Here is a 22973-nt window from a genome sequence, read left to right as displayed (position 1 = left end):
ATTTTTCCTAACATATATCTTTTTTTATTTCTGTATGGGAGGGTGTCCTCCCACAGAAATATAAAATCCAGAAATCAGTGTTTTCTCCGTTTTGAAGTTTATGCCATGAAAAAGCAAGAAGTCTGAAGCCTGACTGAGGAAGAACAACATATAATTCCTGCCTGCGCTTAACTACCTCTCTCTACCAGCGAACCTACAGGAATAACCAGACGAGTGATCTCTGCATGAGCAGCTGCTTTAACACAAGCCACCTGCTGTTACTTAAGCAAGTTGAAAGAAGGAAAACAACTTTTAATCAAAAGTGAGGATACGACAGAGCGTTTAAAGATGACGGGAAACATCCCAGTTGACATGGTAAGAGTGTACGCATCCTTCAAAAGGTTTAATGGTGTTGATAAACGATTGTAATGTTCTTTGAAACTAGCTAGTATCTATTTTTATGTTTAAATACTAAAACGTAATGAAAAAAATGTTGTTTCAATATGACTGGCAACTATTACTGAGATGTTTATTCTTTACCTTAGATACTGATACTTAAGTACTTATTCCTTTGTTACATTGTTCCACTATACTAACAGGTTAGCCACAGTTAAAACAAAACAATACTTACTAGTACCTAATGTTTCTTTGGTAGTGGACTAGATTAGCCACAAGCAACAATTGAAATACAAACTAGTCTGAAGTGAATAGGTAATGCATGAACCACAGACCCCGATACAATTCAGTTAAACAAATGGCCATTTGTTACTAGTATCAATTAAATAGTTACATATCACATGTGAGATTCTGACTAGTTGCAAAGGAATGCCGCCGGAGTACTGGACTCTAATGAATAGTGAATTAGTAGTCTTTTTTTTTCTTAATAGTAAAGTTTTTAAAAATCAAGAAGGCCTACTTGTAACATACAACTAGATACTAATTAGTTTAAAGGCTTAAATATGTTATAAAAAGTGTTTGTCAAAGATTAAAGAAGGTCAGTTGATCTCATTGTTTCTTTGGCAAATAGATTGACCCAAGGAAATCCAGAAGGACAGTGCTATTAAATGTCTTGGATCGCTTTTTGCTCATCCGGCAATAACCCTATCAAAATTCCACTTCAGTCAGGAAGGGCAGTAGTGTAAAGATATCTTATCTGATGTGCCACAGTGCGGTTCAGATTGATAATGAGGAAGTGTGATCAGGGAGACTCAAAAACAGTTATTTCCCTGTTTGCACAACTGAAAATGTCTCAGAACGAATGCTCAAACCGAAACTCCAACATTAGAATCTTTCTGTCCAGAGGGATAATGTCATAGATTCTCTATAATATTCATTGCATGGTTGTACAATGACATTTCAAGCTTTGCACTATGATGTAAGGTCTAATAGATTGAGATTACCAAACCCCATGGGTAGTAGTAGTGCTGCTAGTGCTCACGAGTATCCAGAAGGTCGGTGGTTTGAATCTGAGGATGTGGGAAATCAGTTTAAAAACAATAAATTGCAGCCCTCATTGTGTAAGATATTGAAACTAATATCAAAACAAAAAATAAGAACTCCTTCTATCGGCTCCAAACTGTAACATTGTGTGCCAGGTTGTTAGTCAATCATGCTTTGGCCAAACAGCTGATCTGGCTGTCAAACTCAAGAGATGTCAACGTTCTGACATTTCAGGGACTCCTTGCAGCCCTTACAGTACACAGTACTTTCAGTCTTTCTTCTGTTTCTGCCATTGAGTAGAACTAAAATGTAAATCTGGCCATCAGAAAGGCTCCCTTGGCAACTTTGGGTATTAAAAGAGCAGGTCCACATATTGTTGATTATTAAGGCCAGAAACGCGAGTCGTCCCTGTTGATGACGATGCATCTCTTGAGATTTCTACTGATAGAAAGGTTTTTCTCACACTACGCAAACAGGAACAGAACAGGGTACAATGTGTTATGTTATAGCCCAAAGTCAGGTATTTATTATTTAAGCTGGCTTAAGAAGGTTTTTAATGTCATCTTTGAAAACTTTAAATAACCAGACCTTTGGGTTTAGGCTAGGTGCTTTTTTTTGGTCTCCCGGAACAGCTTGTTCAGTTTTAGGATGAAATGTCCACAAGATAAAACTTTGAATCATTGTGTGGTCTCCAGCTGAGGGGCATTCAGTTGGGGGTAGCATTGTCAAACAATGGGAGTGTGTGTGCATACACATCTTGTGGGTGGGCAGTTTAATGAATGGGCTTTTTTTGTGGAGAGCTCTCAGTGTTTCAAAGCAACAAAATGTTGTGGAAGCCTTTCGCCAATAAGTGCTACATCAGATATACTCTTTTAAAAGAGTTTGCTTTGATCAGTTGTGAGACTGAAGTGTGAAGTAGAACTCAACACTCCCTGACAGGACTGTGCCACTTTTGGCGCTTTTCCACTGTGTGGTACAACGCGTAACTTTTGGCACGGCTTGGTTTGAGTTTCCACTGCAGTTTAGTATCGCTAGAGTGGGCAGGATTATTCACATGTCATTATAGTTGTGCCGCCTCTACTACCATGACTCCGGAAATATGTGTGTGTGAGTGTGTGAGTGTGTGTGTGTGTGTGTGTGTGTGTGTGTGTGTGTGTGTGTGTGTATATGCATATATAAATGTATATTAAGTCTATTGGGATTGTTATCGACATCCCGGGGCTTGGATCGGAATCGTATCTTCCAGTCGGGCTACCTAAATGTATCACTACACTGCCCGACGGGCTATCTTAGGGCACGATTAATCGAAATTAAATCACAGAGGTGATAAATCATGATTTGGCAGAAGCTGCGATTGTCATGAGTATCTTTCAGTGAAGCATGGTTCTGTGATCAGCAGTAAATCTCCATCTGAAGGCCAGAGGTCGTTCTCGTACTGAAACTCCAAATTAGGGCTGTCAAAAATGACGTTCGAACATTCCCTCTAAAAAATACACGAATATTCGAACTATTCGAACATCTGGTTGCGCATGTTGTTAATGACGTGCATTACGTCAATAACAGGCCAAAATAATTTTTTTTATAATAATGTAAATAGCATATAGCCTTTACTAGACAGAGCTGTAGTTCACTGACAAACTATGCTAACAGCTTTTATAATCGCAGAATGATTTCTTCAATTTTATTATTGCGTGAATATATCATCTGTGATTATGAACTCGATTGTGCATAGCTTATCAGTGAACTACAGCTCTGTGTAGTAAATGCTGCTCCTTCTGAAAGCATGTGATGGAGATTTACTGTTGATTACAGAACTGGCTTTACTGACAAGATACGCATGACAATTGGATTCGATAAATCGTGCAGCTTTAGGTTTAGATCTTAAATACAGGGTTCTTACAGGTCCTTAAAAATTCTTCAATTTAGTAGTTGCAAATTTAAGACAATAAAAAAGACTTAAATACCTTAATGGTATAAGAAAAGTCTTAATTATAGTTTCAAGAGGTCTTATATTTGGGGACAGAAAGACAAGAATCCTGATATGGCTTAATATGACTATTATGATTTCACTGAACAAATATGAGATACACATTTCCAGGGACAAATAGTGGAGGGTGGTTTTATATGACTTTATCTCTAAAGGGGACTGACTGTCTTCAGAAAAGTTTTTATGCCATTTTCATTTCATCTTTCCTATAATGCCTGATCTTTCCCAAAATGCTTTTACTGTCACTTTTTGACTTTAAAGCAGTGTTTATTAGTGCAGTTCTGCTTTGTGTAAAGCCGTAATCGGGGAAAGCACTATTTTATTTCAAAAGCCCCACCTAGTGGCAGAGAACTACTAGGAAAATCATACATAATGAAGTGGAAAGACTTCAAAAAAATCATTTTTTACATTGTAATTTAGACACACATTGCAAAAGTAGCATGGTTTCTGAATTCCAGAATCAAACCAGCTTTGTCATTGAGACTTTTCAAAATTAAAAAATTATGTAATCAAGCTCAAATAAATATAACTCATCAGGGAAACAGACAATAGAAGGACTTGGGTACGCAAATCATTTCCTTTGAGTGTTTATTCATTATAGGTAATATAGGTAATTATAAAGTCATTACAGACAGACAGACCCACCACTTCTGACCCCAGTCAGTCTACCTGCAATGAACAACCACTATATTTGAACACTGTGAGTGGTGGCCACAGTGAGAGAGAACATCAGGAGAAAGGTACGGGTTATTTCAGGATAAGTGTTTGTGTATAAGAGATGGAAAAGTTGTAGAAAATGTTATGAAACACCACACCGTACGTGCCACAATGCAAAACATTGCTAATAAACCTGCATCAACAGCGTGTAAAAATTACTCAGCATGTTGGCAAGGTATCAGTTTAAGTCTCTCACATGCTTGCAAACGTCATTTTAAGAGTTAAAGCTTAGTTTGGAGAACTGCTTGAAAATTGCTAAATTGTAGAAAAGATTATCAATAAAATTTATATTAAATTGATGAATTTAATATAATTTTTTTATATTTAATATTTAGAATTTAATATTTTTTTATAAAAAGAATGATGCTATATTGATTATTTTAGCAAAGCCCTATAATGAAAAACAGCATAAACATACAGAGATGAAGCAACAACTGTTTGGCATTTGTTGTATCTATATGTGCTTTGTAAATAAATGCATCAAGTATAACATGGGGAGTACGATTTGCAATGAATAACTCCAAAAGGTGTTATGGGTCAGTAAGGGTTAAAGGCTAAAGAGGGAGCGAGAGAGAAGGAAGGGGGAGGAAGTAGCTCAGACTCACTCAATAAAGGATCCTTTCAGTAGAGTGAGGAACAATTACAACAGCTCTGTGAGAGAGGTGCTCACTCGCTCACGTACACACACACACACACACACACACACACACACACACTCACTCACTCACTCACTCACTCACTCACTCACTCACTCACTCACTGTCATGGAAAGTAAGAGTGATTCAACGTCAGTTTGTGTAAATAGTTCGCAGTGCCTTATTATAAGTTGTTTTAACATCTCTGCGGTGTTTCTACATATTCATTACTGGACTTGAATCAACATATATCTGTTTTTACATGTTTCCAGAGGTGGTTCTGTGTGAGCTTTGTGTGAGTTCGGTATAGACTGACTGTAGAGGGTTGTTCCACTGTAAACAGTGGTTCCTGCTTGCCTTTATGACATCACTGCACAAGCATTCTCTTGTAATTTAGTGAAATTTCAGGCCAGATTTCCTTCTCCTGGAGGCCTCTTCATACCGCTCTCTTTTTCTAGTTTGAACTAATTCACAGTAATGAAACATGTCAGCTTGTTTTGTTTCTTTTTAAAGTCAGCATCTTCCAAATGCTATTATTTAGGGCTGTCACTAAGAATTATTTTGGTAATTGAGCGATCAATAGTCTTTGAAATTACTTAAAATGCATATTTAATGGTAATGAGGGAATAATAATTGGTTCACATAAAACATCAAAAGCAAGCAATCATAGGTGCGTTATGCGTTAATCATATAGCGCAGCAGGTGCGTTATGTGATATGTTGTCCATGTGAATCCTCATGTTCTTGTGTTTGCTGCTTTTTGCGCATGTGGAATTAATCCCCGGGAAACCAATGTTAATTAATTAATCGTTCATTTAAACGTTTAAATTAATTTAAAGTTTAATTAATGAGCGTCGGTTGTCAGTTAGGAAAAATAACTGAAATGAACATCCCTGTTGGCCACTTCATGATAGAAATATTACAATCACATTTCTTGAACAAGGATATATAGACTTCAAAACATGCAAAGTCAGAGCAATGGTTGAAACTTTTATTTTGAAGTCACAATGAGCATATAATGATGACGCATTCTCCTGTGTTGGTGTGGGTTTATAAATTATTTACTTTGTATATCTAATAGAATGATGCACATTGTTCCCAGATGAATGCTATAAGCAACTCAGAATTTGCAAAGTTGCGACTATGCAAACAGCATATGCAAAGTTGGAGTTTGAGACGGTCCGTGCATGTAAATGATAACTGTTTGTGTGGAGCAGCATTTACTGTGAATGAAGCCACTCTGAGAAGTATGTAACCTGCACGAATATAAAAAAGTGCATATAAGCCAATTTATTTAATTGAATCACAGCATCACAGCCTTTATGTATTTCACAATAGCACTATGTTTTATTAATGTCTTTTGTGGAATCTTGTCTGTGGAACATGCCACTTTATTGGCCGGTTAATTGACATGGACAAAATGCAGTAGAGGATTTTAAAAATAATTGATTACTCAAATTTAATTGAGGAATCGTGACAGTCCTATTATTATTGTGAATGAATTATCCATGCATATGTTTTTTATTTATTTGTTTGCATTAATTATTTTTAATAACTAAGCTTTTGATTATTTATAACATTTTATTAAAGAAGATTTTCACAGAATGATTTTGGCAAAATGGCATCCCTCTATGTGTGGCACCCCTATGCACTGAATATACTGCATACCCCGTTTTTGTACCACTGCTTAGAACTGGTGTTTTTTAAATAGTACTATGCACTTTGTTTGACAGAAATAACAAGAAAAAGCTGTAGGACAGACCAGAGTCATGACTTATAACGAAAAACCTTCTATGGGATTGCTTGAAAGATAAAATGAAAAAATAATTTTCAGTCAGGAAGTTTGTGCGGGGAGCTTTGTCTCCGGTGCTGTAATAATTCTGTTTGAGAATGTGTATGATAAGGAATGAGAAGGGTGTTTTGCAGGTTTGTAATACATGGCTGTAATACTGTAGGCTACTATCAAAAGGACATTTCTATCAGCAGGACGTCTCATTGATGGGGAGATAAGTGAATGTGTCCCCTCACCCCTACTCTCTCTCCTTGTGCAGATGTCTGCCCTTTTTCAGCGGTAGGCATGTGCTGCCTGCCTTCATCTGTCTACAGGAGATTAGATATTGTCTTTCTTCTTTCTTTCATCTGTGTTTAACCTGATTTTCCATCAGAAAATTAAATATAATTGTATGTCAAAACAAATATTGTATATTTCATAATTTAATATTTTCAAAAGTTTAGTATATATATATATATATATATATATATATATATATGTATATATATATATATATATATATATATATATATATGTGTGTGTGTGTGTGTGTGTGTGTGTGTGTGCATGTTTGTAAGGGGTGTGAATTTTTGAATATGCAGAAAAGTTTTTCTATTTGTAGTAGAGTATGTAGAATAGTCCAAGGCATAATTGCATATTCATTCTCATAATCAGAAATTGTTACATGTGTCTAACAGTAAAAAGAGATCATTTAACATTGTGACTTTAGTGATGTGTCACATTTTCCTTAAAGCACCTGAAGGGAATCATGTTTTGAGTTTATTTAACCCCACTATACACACATTGCTTATGTGTTTATTGAAGGTGTGTAATTAGCCTCAGATTGTACAAAGATGAATCAGAATTTATTACCACCAGTGTGAAACCATGTTCACTTATGTGATTGTAATTTGCACGTCATCAGACGGGGCTTGTATTGATTTCAGTGATATTGTCACCCAAGCCCTTGTTTTCCCATCCGGTGAGATGCATCGTTTGGGCCGGATGAGTGCATGTGAGTGTGTCTGTGTGAGTGATTGACCTTCAGGACTGCTGATAGGGCATCCAGACAGGCTGAGACTGCAGCTGCTGGTGTTCTGTGGTCGTGATTAAGAACGGAAGCTGAAACTAGCTTTTGTGGTGCTAATGGCCACCATGCGATTTGCTCAAGTGAGTCGGGGAGAAGACCAAAAGCAAGATAATGGAAGTTAAAGACATCTTGAGAAAAGGCTTGCTAAATGATCACTCTTACCGTAGCTATTGAGACTGGTGTATCATGGAAATAAATCAAGTTTTAGACCCTGTTTTTGTGTGTTGTATGGAAATTTTGAATAACGACAGCTGATACCAGAGCTTTCTTGCTTGTCTGCTTAGATATATGCTGATGATTATTAAGGGACATTATGTTCATTAAAGCATTATAGGAATTAAGAGAAAATGATGCCTTTTGAGCCTTTAGCAGAGAGACCAAAGTGAAGCCTCATTAAAAATATCTCCGTGACATGACATCACTGTTTACCTTCCAATTCAAAGTAAAGGTTTGTCCAATATTTTTATCAAAATGTAATCACCTTTCCTTTTCTGCTGATGAACTTACTGTTTCTGATGGATAAAGTTAAAATACATTTTTCTAAATGATACAATGAATCCATCCATCCAGTTATGTCTGTATCTGTCCATCCAGTTACATCTGTCTGTCAGTCCATCTCACATGTTCTGGTAATACTTCCCACGCTCTTTTCCTCCATTCCTTTCTTTGTTATGAGCATGATGATGCAAATGCAGCTGAGAGCAAAATCAATCACTTTATGTTCAACCTACCACACATAAACTCATGCAGAGAACACCCAGACACTTTTTGTGTTGCACGTTCATGGCAGATGTGCCCATGTGTGTGCGCACAACCATGATTGCAAATCATTTCTCAAATTCCTGCATAAAATTGTGCCATCCGCAGAGGTCTTGGAGATAGACAGGAAGCTTTACAATTCCTCTAAAGGCCCTCTCTCAGTTTAATTTGCCATGTCTAAATGTGCCATCTAATTCTCAGATCACATGTCATCTGATGCTATTATCGCTTTTTCCTGTGCTGCGCACTTCATAATGAGAATTTGAGAGTCTGACACACATCTGAAAGACATCACAGGAAAATGAATGGCAGGGTCTCAAATTTCTACTCCCGAAACATTCTGCCCAATATCATGAAGGAAATCATTTGCTGTCTACAGACTAGTTGCCGACTGAGATTTGCTATTATTAAACATGCTGATTGTGGTTGTGCTTTTTGCTCTGGTTGAAATTAGACATTCATCCTTCCATTCCCAATCATTTAGGACATGTTTCTGGCTTTAACCCCTGCTAATCCAAACAGGCCATTTCATCTGTTCAGAAAGAGGTGAAGGTGACCTGTAATGTTGAATATCTATGCAAATCCCCCACGCAAACAATGGGTGGTTTACAGTATTCAGCGGTTTTACCTTTCTCACCAGAGAAAATCAGATCTCTTGCAAAGTGGACCAACCTGTTCTGTCTCATGTTGAGAAATAAAAAAAACTGGGTTGTTCAGGCTGACAGAATCTGAAATCAAAGGCGTGTCTTCCTCATAGAATATATATATTATATAATATATATAAGTTTTACTGATTTAATCTGAAAAAAAAAAAAATTTCACAGGTGGAACAAGGCACGTTCTATTCAAAAGAAACTATTCAAAAATAAAGTCTCAGCAGTCTTTAGTCTCACATGATCCAGAAATCATTTGCATGTGCTGATTCGTGGCTCAGGATTTTTTTTTTTTACGAATTATCAATAATATTTTACTTTTTATTTTTGGTGGTATTTTTTGTGGAAGCCATGCTACCATTTTCAGGGTTCTTGAATAGAATATAAAATAACAGCATTTACTTGGAACAGAAAACTTTTGTAACATTAAACATGTCTTTACTGTTAATTTTTATTGTTTTTTTTATTGTCTATTTTTATCAGTTTACCATAATGCGTCCTTCATGAATAAACAGTAATTTCTTTAAAAAAATAAAAATAAATTACTGGCCCCAAATTTTACCAACACAAAACTTTTGAACAGTAGAGTAGTTGAAGAAACACTATAAAGACATTTTTTCTTCTTTGGAATAACATGCGCTGATAAAACATTCACAGTAACACCAGGAACATGCGTCAAGTAAGTAGATGGTGGTTGGTTGTGATTTGTTGACACTTGATTTAAAGCATCCAGACAGTCATTTTAAGTCAAGTAGGTACTGTATACCTCAATTTCAAACTAAGGAAAGAAACAACTGGAATGAGATCCTCTAAAAAGCTCAGACGTCTCACTTCCTCAATATAATGCAGGAGAAATCCCGCTAACGCCCTGACTGATGAAGGAGAGATGAGTGAGTGTGATCACAGTCTTCAAAACCACCTCAATCTCATCTACATCAGAGACAGAGATGACACTGTTTGAACCAACGCTGTGCTGTCAGGAGGAAGATGGATGACTTCTTTTTTCCGTCTCCTCAGTTTATGACTGAGGTTGAAATCGCACACAGAAGCAGACTCTGAATCCATCGAGTAGAATGAATGAGTTTTGTGCCTGACTGAAATGGATTTTCAGGGCACAGAAAGAGAAAATGAATATCTTTTGAGCAGTGTGGGCATGTTTTCTCAATTCTGTGTGGATGTTTTATTTATCCTTTGTTCTGACTGATTATGTCATGCTTAAAGCATTTTTTGAAGATCTCTCAAGATTATAGCTTTTGTTTAGAGAGCCCTTTTCGGAATGTCATGTTATTTATATGATTAGTTAGTTTGTCTGAGTGATGCTTTGGATAAACTGAAGTATTTTTATCAGTCACATTAGCAGGCTTTGACAATAAGGACGTTCTGACATTGTGGATTAATTCACATGTGTTTTAGACTTGCAAACACAAACACTGGCTTGCATTGAATGCTGTTGCAGATTCTACAGTAGCTGGTTAATATAGGTGAGGTTAACCAAAATTTATGAAAGAATGTTTTCTAAAAAAGTATTAAGAATTTATATAATGAAGTAACATTACAGCTGGACAATTTCTTTCAGTTTAATAACTTGCACCTTAGAAATAAATTATTTTCCATATCCTTTTGTAAAATGTTTTTAAGTTTAATAAAAAAAATTGAATAATTGTTATGAAATAACATTAAACTAGTTTTAACAACAATTCTATGCTTATTTATATTCTAGCTGATTTGTCAAATGTACTATCAGAATACTGTACAGATTTTTGTCAGAAATAAATGCTAATTTTACAGTATAATGAGGCCATAATGATATTTTAAGCCAGCATGGAACTTCAGTTGTATATTTGCTAATGAACAGAACTATAATATTATTCCTGGGGTATGGGTTTTCCTTCTAGAGTCTTCTTTGTCGCGTCTAAACCTTTGTCTTTTATCTTTTTCCTATTGTTGTGGCTTCTCCCCATCCATCATTATTCTTGATAATAAGTGGATGGCACTAACCGCAGCTATAAATAACATGTTGATCCTGGAAGAATTTTGTAGTGTGAACTAAAGTAAGTCCTTATTTTGTTGATAAGACTGAACCTCATGTTGAACTTGAAATCAAGTTTGCGTTAGACTAGCTCTCAGTCCCTGGTGGCTTTCCTGGGAATAAGACATATCTCAGGTGACTTTTGTTGGTTTTGAACGTTGTATCATTGTTCTTTAACCAGTTTACACAGACATAGCCAATCTCACCATATAACTCACTAATTTCCACTCCGTCCAAAACGGACAAATCCCCGCTGGAGGGATCGTATGTAATTTTGTTTTCATTGATGTGCGGTTGCATAAGTGGTCTGAGTGTGTGTGTCTGTTCCCTATTGCGTAAATGTCATTCCCAGAACAATCTGGCAGACCTCTATGTTTGAGATAGACAAAGGCAAAGCCGGTCGACGCATCACATCCACTGTGGTCAGCATTTGTTGTGGCTTTTAGTTCACTTTTAGTTCAGAAGTCCTGTCTGATAGACTCAGCATTGCTCTCTCTCTCTCTCTCTCTCTCTCTCTTTCTCTCACTCTCACTCTCTCTATGTCTCTTGGCAGAATCACTGGGTTGTTTATCCTTCTCAAGCAGAGAATCTCCTGCTCAACTTGTGAGCAAAACTGCAAACACCAGAAAAATCGCTAGTATTTCATGCTCTGTTTTTAACTGTAGCTAACCTGAAGCACCTGCTCTGGGTGACATATCTGTTTTCAAACAGTCAGCTATGGAAAGGACTACTGCGGGTGTTATTTAGCATCGACAAGCAGCTTGCAGCACGGGATCACAATACAGGTGTCACAATGCAATATTATCCATCGCAATTTTGCAGTGACCTTTTATTATCTATAAAAGTGCATAAAGTCCATGAGCGTAATATCAACATACTGAAAGAACAATAAATCTGCAATATTTTGCCTTTATTTTAAGATTATCACCATTGGCCAACACCTACCCTAGAAATATCCTGTTTCTTTTTTATATCTTATTTGTGAATTTCGTTGACTATTGCAACATTGTATAAAATGAATATATGTATATAAAATATATAATAAATGTATGTATGTCTTTTTTTTTCATGTATTTTTTGTGTATATGTATCATGCATATATATAACAATACTATCTTGTAAAGCTTTATATTTATTTGGTCAGAAATTTCTTGTGCAACCTATGTAAAATCTTTTTTTTTTTTTATTACTATGTAAAGTCATGGCATTTCAGTTCAGTTAAATAATGTAACTTTTTTTTCTTAATCGTGTTAAAAACAAAAAATAATGCTGAAATATGAATATGATATCTTAATGACTTTGTTGTGCTTTATGTGTTTCTCTGGTATGAATCCTGTTTCCACATCTCCACATCAAGCAAATCTTTCCATAACACAGGAGATCCCATCGCTCTCCTGTGGCCTCATGAGTGAGGTGCGTGTTGTTCATGCTCCTAGGAAAGTGTGTTTGTGTGTGATTACATCAAACATTCCCCCTGAAGGGTTGGTTTCAGGGGTCCGGGGTTGCTGGGCTGGGATTGGTGAAAATATTTTGTAGGGATGCAGTAGTAGAATTGCTATTGAGTAGTGTAATAATGTTTGGCATAGCAACTGCTGTCTTCACAGAGAGGGAACCACCTGCCAGGGGGTATAACCAGTGCCAGCGTCATCCTTGCCTGTGAAATCATTCCTCAGCGGATGTTTTCTGCTGGGATTGTTGTTGTTGAAGTTCCTCAGAGGCATCGCTGCATGTCGTATTACATCATATAGTGAAATTCTGTCTGCTCACCAAGGAGATTCGAGCAGACGTATCCCAGCATAACACATATTTCTGCTATTAGAGCTTTTCCTCCTTTCTGCGTATATCTGGAAACATCGAATAAATCAACGTCTGCTTGGCATTCAGCAGGTGAAGATGATATGTCATCGTTATACAAAGATGTGGGAAAGATGGAGTGACTTAATGAAAGATGAGCTGCGGCGAGAGAGGAGGAGACCGATGAAGAAAGACTCTGCCTGCAGGTGATTCAGGTCAGCGCTCTCACAGATGAGCCGCTGCCACGGTTACCATCTCTATGGAAACTAGGAGGTGTTCCATTGCGATAGAACTGCCACCCTGATGTTTCTGATGAACCACTAGCTGCTGAATGCCAGCTCACTGACTGAGTCCATGCAGGAGAAGGACATGCCTTTTCAGTTGCGTCTTCATAAATGGAAAAATATGAAACGACATTTATTTTTACTTCCTAATGTGATGTATTTTAAGTTAACAAGATATTCACAAAAGAAAAAATGCAGGGTTTTATTAGATTTTGCCCATTTGAGAATTGTTTGGTAAAGGCTTGATGATGTCATCTGAAAACGGCAGTTGATTCAAAGGTGGTTTTTTTTTTTAATGAATAAAAATACAATGTCAGACTTTTTTTTTTTTTGTCACAATGTTGTTTAATTTTTATTTTAATCACCAATGTCGATGCAGTGACGTGTAAGGAAAAGGATGAGCTATTGGTAGTGATATAATATAATTAAATAAAATATAATGTATTTCATATAATTAAATTGCTGCCATTAGATGACCACTTATTTAATACAGTATTTCATTAGAAATATATCAAAAAATATTTAAAAATAGAAAATATTCATTGATTATTTGCCAATGTATATCTGTTGAACTTTGCAATAATTTCCTGTTTTCTGACGTATATAAGTCTGCATACGTCCGTTTAAAACTAGAGTGAATTGCCAAAAATGTGTACAGAAATACTGATAACTCGATTACCTCTGGTATTTCCTTCATTTATGGTGCCTTCATAAAATAGCCACATACGGATCCGAGCCTAAATTAGATTTGCAAGTGTATGTCTGCGTGTTCATCCAACCATTACTTGTGCAATTGCATGCATGTGTGTGGGTGTTTGTTGACTTATACTGTTTGCTTAGATAGAGACTTAAGATTGTGTGTGTGTGTTGTGATCTCTGAATGAGTGGTTGGAAGAGCAGGCTTGCTTCTGGCTCTAATCTCATTCTATAAAGTGCTTAGGAGGATCTTTGTTTCCATCTGGCGGTTTTCACTCTGTTACATCACTGCAGCTGGCAGTTTGTGTGTGTGTGTGTGTGTGTATAGTGGGAGGAGCTTAATACTGGATCATCTGATGTCAGAGACTAGTAGCACACGTGCATTGGACATGCACTGCCCCGAGCCCTGTCTCTCTGTTTCATGCCTCCTGCTCTTTAGTTTTTAAATGGGTGACACTCTGGGAAGTAAATGAATATGATAAAGGATGTTTTGTCATTTGTTTTGCTTAAGTACTTGAACAAACAGCATAATTGTGCTGAATGAAATACTGGTGGTTTGCAATCAAAGAAAGGACACAATGAAGGACATGTGAAAAATTCATGACGGAATTTCTCAACCGTCCAATAAATCACCCCATACTGAAACTTTATATAAAGCTATGCCAACTATGCCAAGATTCAGAGAAAACAGAGTGATATTGACATCAAATCAATCAAAATTCCATCAACAAAACTTGGACCAGACAAAACCTTTTTTGTTTTAGACTGTTAACATATACAATAATATACCATGGTAAGAGGGTAGATTATTTCTGATTTTTCCGGCCTGTTTTTTTCACATTAAGTTTATTTTAACCAAAATACTTTATTATTATCATTAGCATTTTTTATTATATAACATTATGTATTTATTTATTTATTTTACAAAAATAGAGATTTTAAATAACATATGGTTTTAATTTAAAAATAACTGCTGGAAGTTCTACAGTTAAGTTATTAGGCTAAATATTATTTAATTATAGAATTATGTTATGGGTGAAAATTCGATTTAAAACTTGCCATTGTAATGTCAGTATGTCCAAAAAAATCACAGTTGTGATGCTCAAAAAAATCTTTCTTGTCATGTTTGTGCGGATACATAATTTAGTATTCTTCTCTTCTAGAGATTTTTTTCAACTGGATATTCAAGCAAATATTAAATTAAAGTTAACCCCTACTTCCTTTTATTTTGCAACGTTTCACATTATTTATGTTTATTTTTTATTATTTTTAACATTTTAATTTTATTTAATCTCATTCTTAATTTCCACTCAATGTAAACAACTCATTTCTTGCGCATTTATTTTGATTTCCAGAATATATTAAAACATGGTAAGTGGAGCTGAGAACTCGTATTGGTGGTTCTTGCTCTATTCTGGGATGAAACTCGGGAATACGTCACCCTAGAGTTAAAATGGGCTGTGAATGCCGTTTCGTGTTGATGTTGAAGTAGTGTGTTGTGGACTGTGACCAAGCTTTTAATGGCTCTATTGTTTGTGTGTGTTTCAGATCAACTTGAGACTCATCTTGGTGAGTGGAAAGACAAAAGAGTTCCTGTTCTCACCAAACGACTCCGCGGCCGACATCGCCAAGCATGTGTACGACAACTGGCCAATGGGTTCGTGATCATTCACATCTGAAAACACACATTTTCTTTTTTAATGTGTCTTATCAGTAGACTGAGACGGTTGACTCATGTGAAGGATTTTCAGGCTATTGTTTCCCAGCATTGAGTAGATTCCTCTTTACATCCTTTTTCTGTGACAAATCTGAGTCTGATTGAGTGGTAATCCTGCGCAGAGCTAGATTCCACTCACTGTATGCTGATCTAAAGTCCAGTGACAGTATTTAAGAGTAAAAACAGAGTGTCTGAGTTTGTGTTTATACATCTGTCTGGCCGTCACGACACATGTGTCTGAGGTCTGTGAAATGGGGTTTCATGAAAATATTCCACAGATACTGTTCTAGCTGAATTTGTAGGTTATTATACACACATACTGCTTTTTAGGGAAGAGCAGATGGTATCCAGACTCCTCTTTCATCTGTTTCTGCACTGTGCCTTGGCAGCCCATCAGAAATGACAAGTGCTTTCAGGGATGTGGCCATAAGCTCAAGTTTAGCATTTTTCCATCTGATTCATCTCTAAAAAATACTGTGGTGGTACAATGGTGCTGAGACAGTATGATACCATAGTATTTTGATATTTACACTATTGGTTAAAAGTTTGGGGCTAGTAGGATTATTTAAATGTTTTGGAAAGTCTCTTTTGCTCACCAGAGCTGCTTTTATTTAATCAAAAACTGTAAAACTGTAAATTACAGTAAATTAAAGTTTTCTATTATGAAGTATTTAGTAGTATTTATAAAATGCAGCATATTACTTTAGTCTTTAGTGTCTCATGATCCCTCAGAAATCATTCTAATATTCTGATTTGGGGCTCAAGAATGATCAATGTTGGAAAACTTGACGTAATATTTCTGTGGAAAATGTAATGCATGTTTTCAGGGTTATTTGATGAATTGAAATTTAAAAAAACAGCATTTATTAGATTTTATATATATATTATATAAATTACCATTGTTTCCTTGTTAAAAAAACATGGTAATATCATCATCGGTGGACTCCCCAAGCCTAGTCAAACTGGTTAGGTGAATCTGTTTTGCAAGCATTAGAAGGGTTTTCTGTGACTTGACCACCTTAACCATCTTAAACCAGTCTTGTTTCTGCAGGAAAGAGTTTTTTTTATTACTGTTTCTTGCTCCATAATTTTTCCTCTTAAGCAATTCAAGGTTATATTTAATAAATAAAGATTTTAATTTTATTTAAATGTTTTGCTTTGAATAGCTAAGCCTTTTTCTTTTCATAAGCCTTTAATTATGTCAAAAAGAATATTGATGAAAAAGCGAGGGAAAAGAAAAGCCGCCTTTGTTTTATAGTTGGGGGTGGTCCGGGATTAAATCAGAGTTTTATTCATAGCTTACAAGCACAGCGGAGCCTTATGAGGACACAGAATGACCCTCACTCGAGTCTTATGACTGATTGAGTCAAGAGTGAGAAAGGGATGGGTGGGTCGTATGAATAAATGAATGAAGAGAAAGAATAGGGCTGGCCGATATATCTAACATTATGTTCATGGGCATCTAGTCAGTAAATCTAGCAGCTGACAAGCTACGCAATATCGCGTTCATTATCGAAGGTGATTCATCTGGGATAATGAACGCGATATTGCGTAGCTTGTCACAGAACCAGATTTACTGACTAGATGCACATGATTATATCGTTAGATATATCGCCCAGCCCTAAGAAAGAATTGAGTGAAAAACTAAGGATCAGTATCATGGAGGTGTGCAGACTAGCGTGTTTTTAGGGGACAGTTCACCCAAAAAGTACAATTCTGTCTTCATTTCCTCACCCTCATATTATTATTATTATTACAAACTGTGTATGACTGAAATACATCCTTTTTACATTCTTTTACATCTTTACATCTCATTCTTTACATCCTTTTACACTCTTTACATCCTTTTTCTGTGACAAATCTGAGTCTGATTGAGTGGTAATCCTGCGCAGAGCTAGATTCCACTCACTGTATGCTGATCTAAAGTCAGTGACAGTATTTAAGAGTAAAAACAGAGTGTCTGAGTTTGTGTTTATACATCTGTCTGGCCGTCACGACACATGTGTCTGAGGTCTGTGAAATGGGGTTTCATGAAAATATTCCACAGATACTGTTCTAGCTGAATTTGTAGGTTATTATACACACATACTGCTTTTTAGGGAAGAGCAGATGGTATCCAGACTCCTCTTTCATCTGTTTCTGCACTGTGCCTTGGCAGCCCATCAGAAATGACAAGTGCTTTCAGGGATGTGGCCATAAGCTCAAGTTTAGCATTTTTCCATCTGATTCATCTCTAAAAAATACTGTGGTGGTACAATGGTGCTGAGACAGTATGATACCATAGTATTTTGATATTTACACTATTGGTTAAAAGTTTGGGGCTAGTAGGATTATTTAAATGTTTTGGAAAGTCTCTTTTGCTCACCAGAGCTGCTTTTATTTAATCAAAAACTGTAAAACTGTAAATTACAGTAAATTAAAGTTTTCTATTATGAAGTATTTAGTAGTATTTATAAAATGCAGCATATTACTTTAGTCTTTAGTGTCTCATGATCCCTCAGAAATCATTCTAATATTCTGATTTGGGGCTCAAGAATGATCAATGTTGGAAAACTTGACGTAATATTTCTGTGGAAAATGTAATGCATGTTTTCAGGGTTATTTGATGAATTGAAATTTAAAAAAACAGCATTTATTAGATTTTATATATATATTATATAAATTACCATTGTTCCTTGTTAAAAAAACATGGTAATATCATCATCGGTGGACTCCCCAAGCCTAGTCAAACTGGTTAGGTGAATCTGTTTTGCAAGCATTAGAAGGGTTTTCTGTGACTTGACCACCTTAACCATCTTAAACCAGTCTTGTTTCTGCAGGAAAGAGTTTTTTTTATTACTGTTTCTTGCTCCATAATTTTTCCTCTTAAGCAATTCAAGGTTATATTTAATAAATAAAGATTTTAATTTTATTTAAATGTTTTGCTTTGAATAGCTAAGCCTTTTTCTTTTCATAAGCCTTTAATTATGTCAAAAAGAATATTGATGAAAAAGCGAGGGAAAAGAAAAGCCGCCTTTGTTTTATAGTTGGGGGTGGTCCGGGATTAAATCAGAGTTTTATTCATAGCTTACAAGCACAGCGGAGCCTTATGAGGACACAGAATGACCCTCACTCGAGTCTTATGACTGATTGAGTCAAGAGTGAGAAAGGGATGGGTGGGTCGTATGAATAAATGAATGAAGAGAAAGAATAGGGCTGGCCGATATATCTAACATTATGTTCATGGGCATCTAGTCAGTAAATCTAGCAGCTGACAAGCTACGCAATATCGCGTTCATTATCGAAGGTGATTCATCTGGGATAATGAACGCGATATTGCGTAGCTTGTCACAGAACCAGATTTACTGACTAGATGCACATGATTATATCGTTAGATATATCGCCCAGCCCTAAGAAAGAATTGAGTGAAAAACTAAGGATCAGTATCATGGAGGTGTGCAGACTAGCGTGTTTTTAGGGGACAGTTCACCCAAAAAGTACAATTCTGTCTTCATTTCCTCACCCTCATATTATTATTATTATTACAAACTGTGTATGACTGAAATTTGGGTCTTTTTCTTGTGCTTTTTATGGAATTTCTCCTTTTATGTTTTTCATGAATTGCACTGCTGAAAATGACACTGTAACCAATCACAGTTTGTATATTTTGTGTACAATTCCTCTAAGTTGTTCTGTCTTTAACAGACTGGGAAGAGGAGCAAGTGAGCAGTCCTAACATCCTGCGCCTCATCTACCAGGGCCGATTCCTACATGGAAATGTGACGCTAGGAGGTGAGCCGCCCTCCCACTCTCCTCATTACCATTCACAAATATCACAACACACATGCTCTGTTTCTGTTGATGATTTATTGAAGGGGACATCGGATGAAATATTCACTTTTTTATTTTTTTTGTTTGCATTTAGTTAGGTTTCTTAAGCATGTTACAGACATTCCATGAAGACCCTAAAGAATCATACCAACTTGTAGTAAATGGACATCTGATGTCGAATGACAATTTTCGAAGACATTTTTTGATACTCGATGGTATGGAGGTAGTTCGGTTGGTTCCTAAATAGAATTGAATTTGATACCCAGCCCTGTTCCTCACAGTCCAGAATCCTGAATAGAGTTTACTGACTTATATTACTGAAATATTCCCAGAATGCGGAAGCAAGGTTTTCATGAAGCTTGGAAGGATAGGAGCAGATTATGAATGTAGGAAAACACTGGCCAGCAGACCTGTCATCAGGAAGAGAAAACAGGGAGGAGAGGAAATTCTTTGGGTGTGAACAGGAAGCACTTTTTTATTTGTTTGGACATTCCTCAAGCAACAATAAAAGATTGAGTGGGCTTGTCAATGTCTGTATAATAAAGTATATGAATATCTGTTTGTCCGTCCGTCTGTTTGTTTTTGGCTAGGACAGACATGCAATATACCCTAAATTGTGATTAGTTAAAACTGTAGAAATATTTTATTGCTTATTTATTTGCCTTATTGTTTTTAACCACTTATAAAATCATGCATGTACACGAAAATGAGGAATGCACCCAAATGTGTGCAACAGATATTCCCGAAGCTGCCTCCTTCTTGATTCAAGAGATCCAAGGCATGGAGACTGAGTGTGTCTGTGGGGCAGAAGGCAGCAGCACTGCTCTCAGAGTCCGTGGCAAAGGCTTAAATACTGCACTCTCATCCAGGGGTTTACATGTCATCCTGGTCCTCAGTCCTATGACTTCATCCCCTTGAAAAGTGACTTTGGTGTCTTAGATGTACAGCTGCATTTGTCTCTAGTGTCCTTTCAGTCCAACACACTTTTTTTTTCTTATGTCTTGCAGCTTTAAAACTGCCTTTCGGAAAAAACCACAGTGATGCATTTAGTTGCCAGAGAGACGCTGCCTGAGCCAAATTCCCAAGGTAACCATTCTGCCCTCTGTCTTTTCTGTCCACTCCTTCACTTTTTCACACGCTCGCTGCCTCGCCGCAGCCTTCACTTTGTTCAAAAATGACCAGTTTACATGAGGAACAGTTCTCACCCTCCAGCAATATTTCAGTTTTGTTTAACCAAAATATAAAAGACCCAGTCACATGACAGTTCGGAGTGAAAATAGGAAGATAAATGTAATGCTTGTTGAGCTTATTCTGCAATATTAGCAGAAATTAAAGGTGTTAACGTTTTGTAAGTTTAAAATGTTTTTATGCAAATTCTGCACTGAAGGCACATTTTCATGAAAATTGAGACAGATGATGCACAATTGATTTATGGTTTCAGTATAGAAAAAAAATGATGTATGTAGACTATGTATTTGTAGTTATTCATTTGATTATGAGGGACACACTGACAGAGAGTAATTAAATAGGAATAGAAATAGAGATTTTATTTAAGGGTTACCCTATATAAACCTTACATTTACACAGTCCCTAGTTAAAATAATAATACAATTTCAGTGTAAAATAAAATATACTAAAATAAAATGAAAGAAACCACACATAAAATAATATTAAAATAATTACAATGGGTTGTTAAGGTTTAATAAGGTAAGGTAAGGTTTAATTCTGAGTAGAGAATATATGCAGAATGACATATGCATCTTAGAAAGAAACATAATTTAGAACTTTAAGAACAGAATTTCTGTGATGCTTTAAAATGCTGTCTAGATAGGCAGTTGGTTTCGGAACAGAACCATTTTTTTGCGCAAAGGTATTAAGCTTCTGTGTTTTTGTTTCAGGTCAGAGGAACCGGGAAAAGACTGGAGAGAGCAACTGTTGTGTGATCCTGTAAATACATCCCTTCATCCCTCTGAACGAGTGTGTCCTGTCACCCTTCGCCCATGCTGCTTAAATACATCTAATCACACCAGACATCCACGAGCAAGAGATTCACTTCACCTGGAAAGGAAAGAATCACCTGAGAGAGAGGGCGAGACACGGATCAGAGAACATTTCGGCTTTGCATAGACTATATTTGAGGCAAAATAAAATACATCACACACACACACACACACACACACACACACATTTCCACCTTTTCTAACACCTTCACACACATCCATCAACTCAGCAGACCTGTAACTCATTCTCACACACACACACACGTTTGTTTTTGTGAAAAGTGGGTTCATCCCATAGGCGTAATGTTTTTTTTACTGCACAAACTGTATATTCTATAGCCCTTCACCAGCCCTACACCTAACCCTAACCCTCAAAGGAAACTTTGTGCATTTTTACTTTCTCAGAAAAACTGTATGATTCTGTATGATTTATAAGTGTTTTGAAAAATGGGGACATGGGTTATGTCCTCATAAGTCACCATCTCCTTGTAATACCTGTTTCATACCCATGTCATTTTACAAAGTTATGTCCTGATATGTCACAAAAACGAGCACACACACACATACCCTGCTACCAGTTTGCACACAGAGGAGGCCCTCGTTTCCCTGTTTTTTTTTATTGCACATAGTAACATGAATGATTCAGAGAGGAAATAAAGACTTGTTCGCCTCAGCCGAGGCGCTTGATTATCCCTCTCAGGAGGGAGATGTGTGAGGGAGGAAATTAATTTACATAGGGTCTGACAAACTTCTCACATTTATGGACTCGCCACACACTCACCTGGCTTGGATCGAATCTGGTGTGGAGGTGAAAAGGCATGCCATTCCCTGATGGATTAACCTCCGCTACAGTCGCACTCCTGGACTGTTTTCATTAAATGCTAATTGCCACACATAATCTGTTGATTTCAGTGCAGGACAACAAGTATTGATGTGCCTGATTAATGTTTATTATATATTTCCGTGCATTTTAAATGCCCCAAAATCTGCTTGGAGATCTAGTGACCTACTTTAACAAGTTCCTGTACCCCAGAAATGCTCAATTTCAGCCTGTTCAGTGGTGTTTGAGTACAGTCGGGACTTTGCAGGTAGATCTCAATAGTTGGTTTGATTCACTCGTGGAAAGTCTATAATTTGCGTAATGAGTAATGGTAACACTTGCGACTGTGTTTTGACAGTCAATCAGTGTTGCTTCTGCCCTCTTTAGATCGATCTAAGCTGTTCTCTTTCAGGAAGGGTAATGAGATTTAGCCCTTTATTTTCTTTGTAGTGGTGTAAATTAATGCTTGCTTTTGGAACCAGAAGATAACTATGAAATGAAGTTTGGCTCGGTTTCTATTTCCCCTTCCTTATTAGATTTAAAAATGTTTGCACAACACAGAAACATGAGCTGTTTCATTTCTAAATCTGTGTAATATTTCTTTCCCCTCCTCCCTTTTAATATTTTTCCAAATGGGAATTGTATTCAAAGGTTACATATGTGTAGAGTATATTTAATATGAATCTTATAGAGAACATAACTATAGATTGTTGATATATATATTGGTGTTTAGTGTATGATAGTCTCAAAACAGTTAGGACATTAGCATTTGGAGCAGTGAGGCGCTGACAGT

The 22973-nt window shown here is 36.5% G+C and overlaps 1 protein-coding gene across 1 annotated transcript in view; it reads left to right on the top strand.

Annotated features, from left to right (window-relative positions):
• Positions 1-22074, top strand: part of LOC113054674 (ubiquitin-like protein 3) — a 22380-nt gene extending 306 nt beyond the window's left edge. Inside the window, 6 exon segments of the mRNA XM_026220371.1 lie at positions 1-354; positions 15382-15490; positions 19235-19321; positions 20368-20387; positions 20389-20446; positions 21259-22074. The exon segment at positions 1-354 is cut by the window's left edge and continues 306 nt beyond it. Coding sequence (XP_026076156.1) covers positions 328-354; positions 15382-15490; positions 19235-19321; positions 20368-20387; positions 20389-20446; positions 21259-21311 — 354 coding nt within the window. The 5' untranslated portion in view covers positions 1-327 and the 3' untranslated portion in view covers positions 21312-22074.
• The last annotated feature ends 899 nt before the right edge of the window (positions 22075-22973 follow it).

This window comes from Carassius auratus, chromosome 35, assembly GCF_003368295.1.
Source record: "Carassius auratus strain Wakin chromosome 35, ASM336829v1, whole genome shotgun sequence".
Classification (NCBI taxonomy): Eukaryota; Metazoa; Chordata; class Actinopteri; order Cypriniformes; family Cyprinidae; genus Carassius; species Carassius auratus.
The sequence above is the reverse complement of the archived record's forward strand: the minus strand, read 5'-3'. Positions and strand labels throughout refer to the sequence as shown.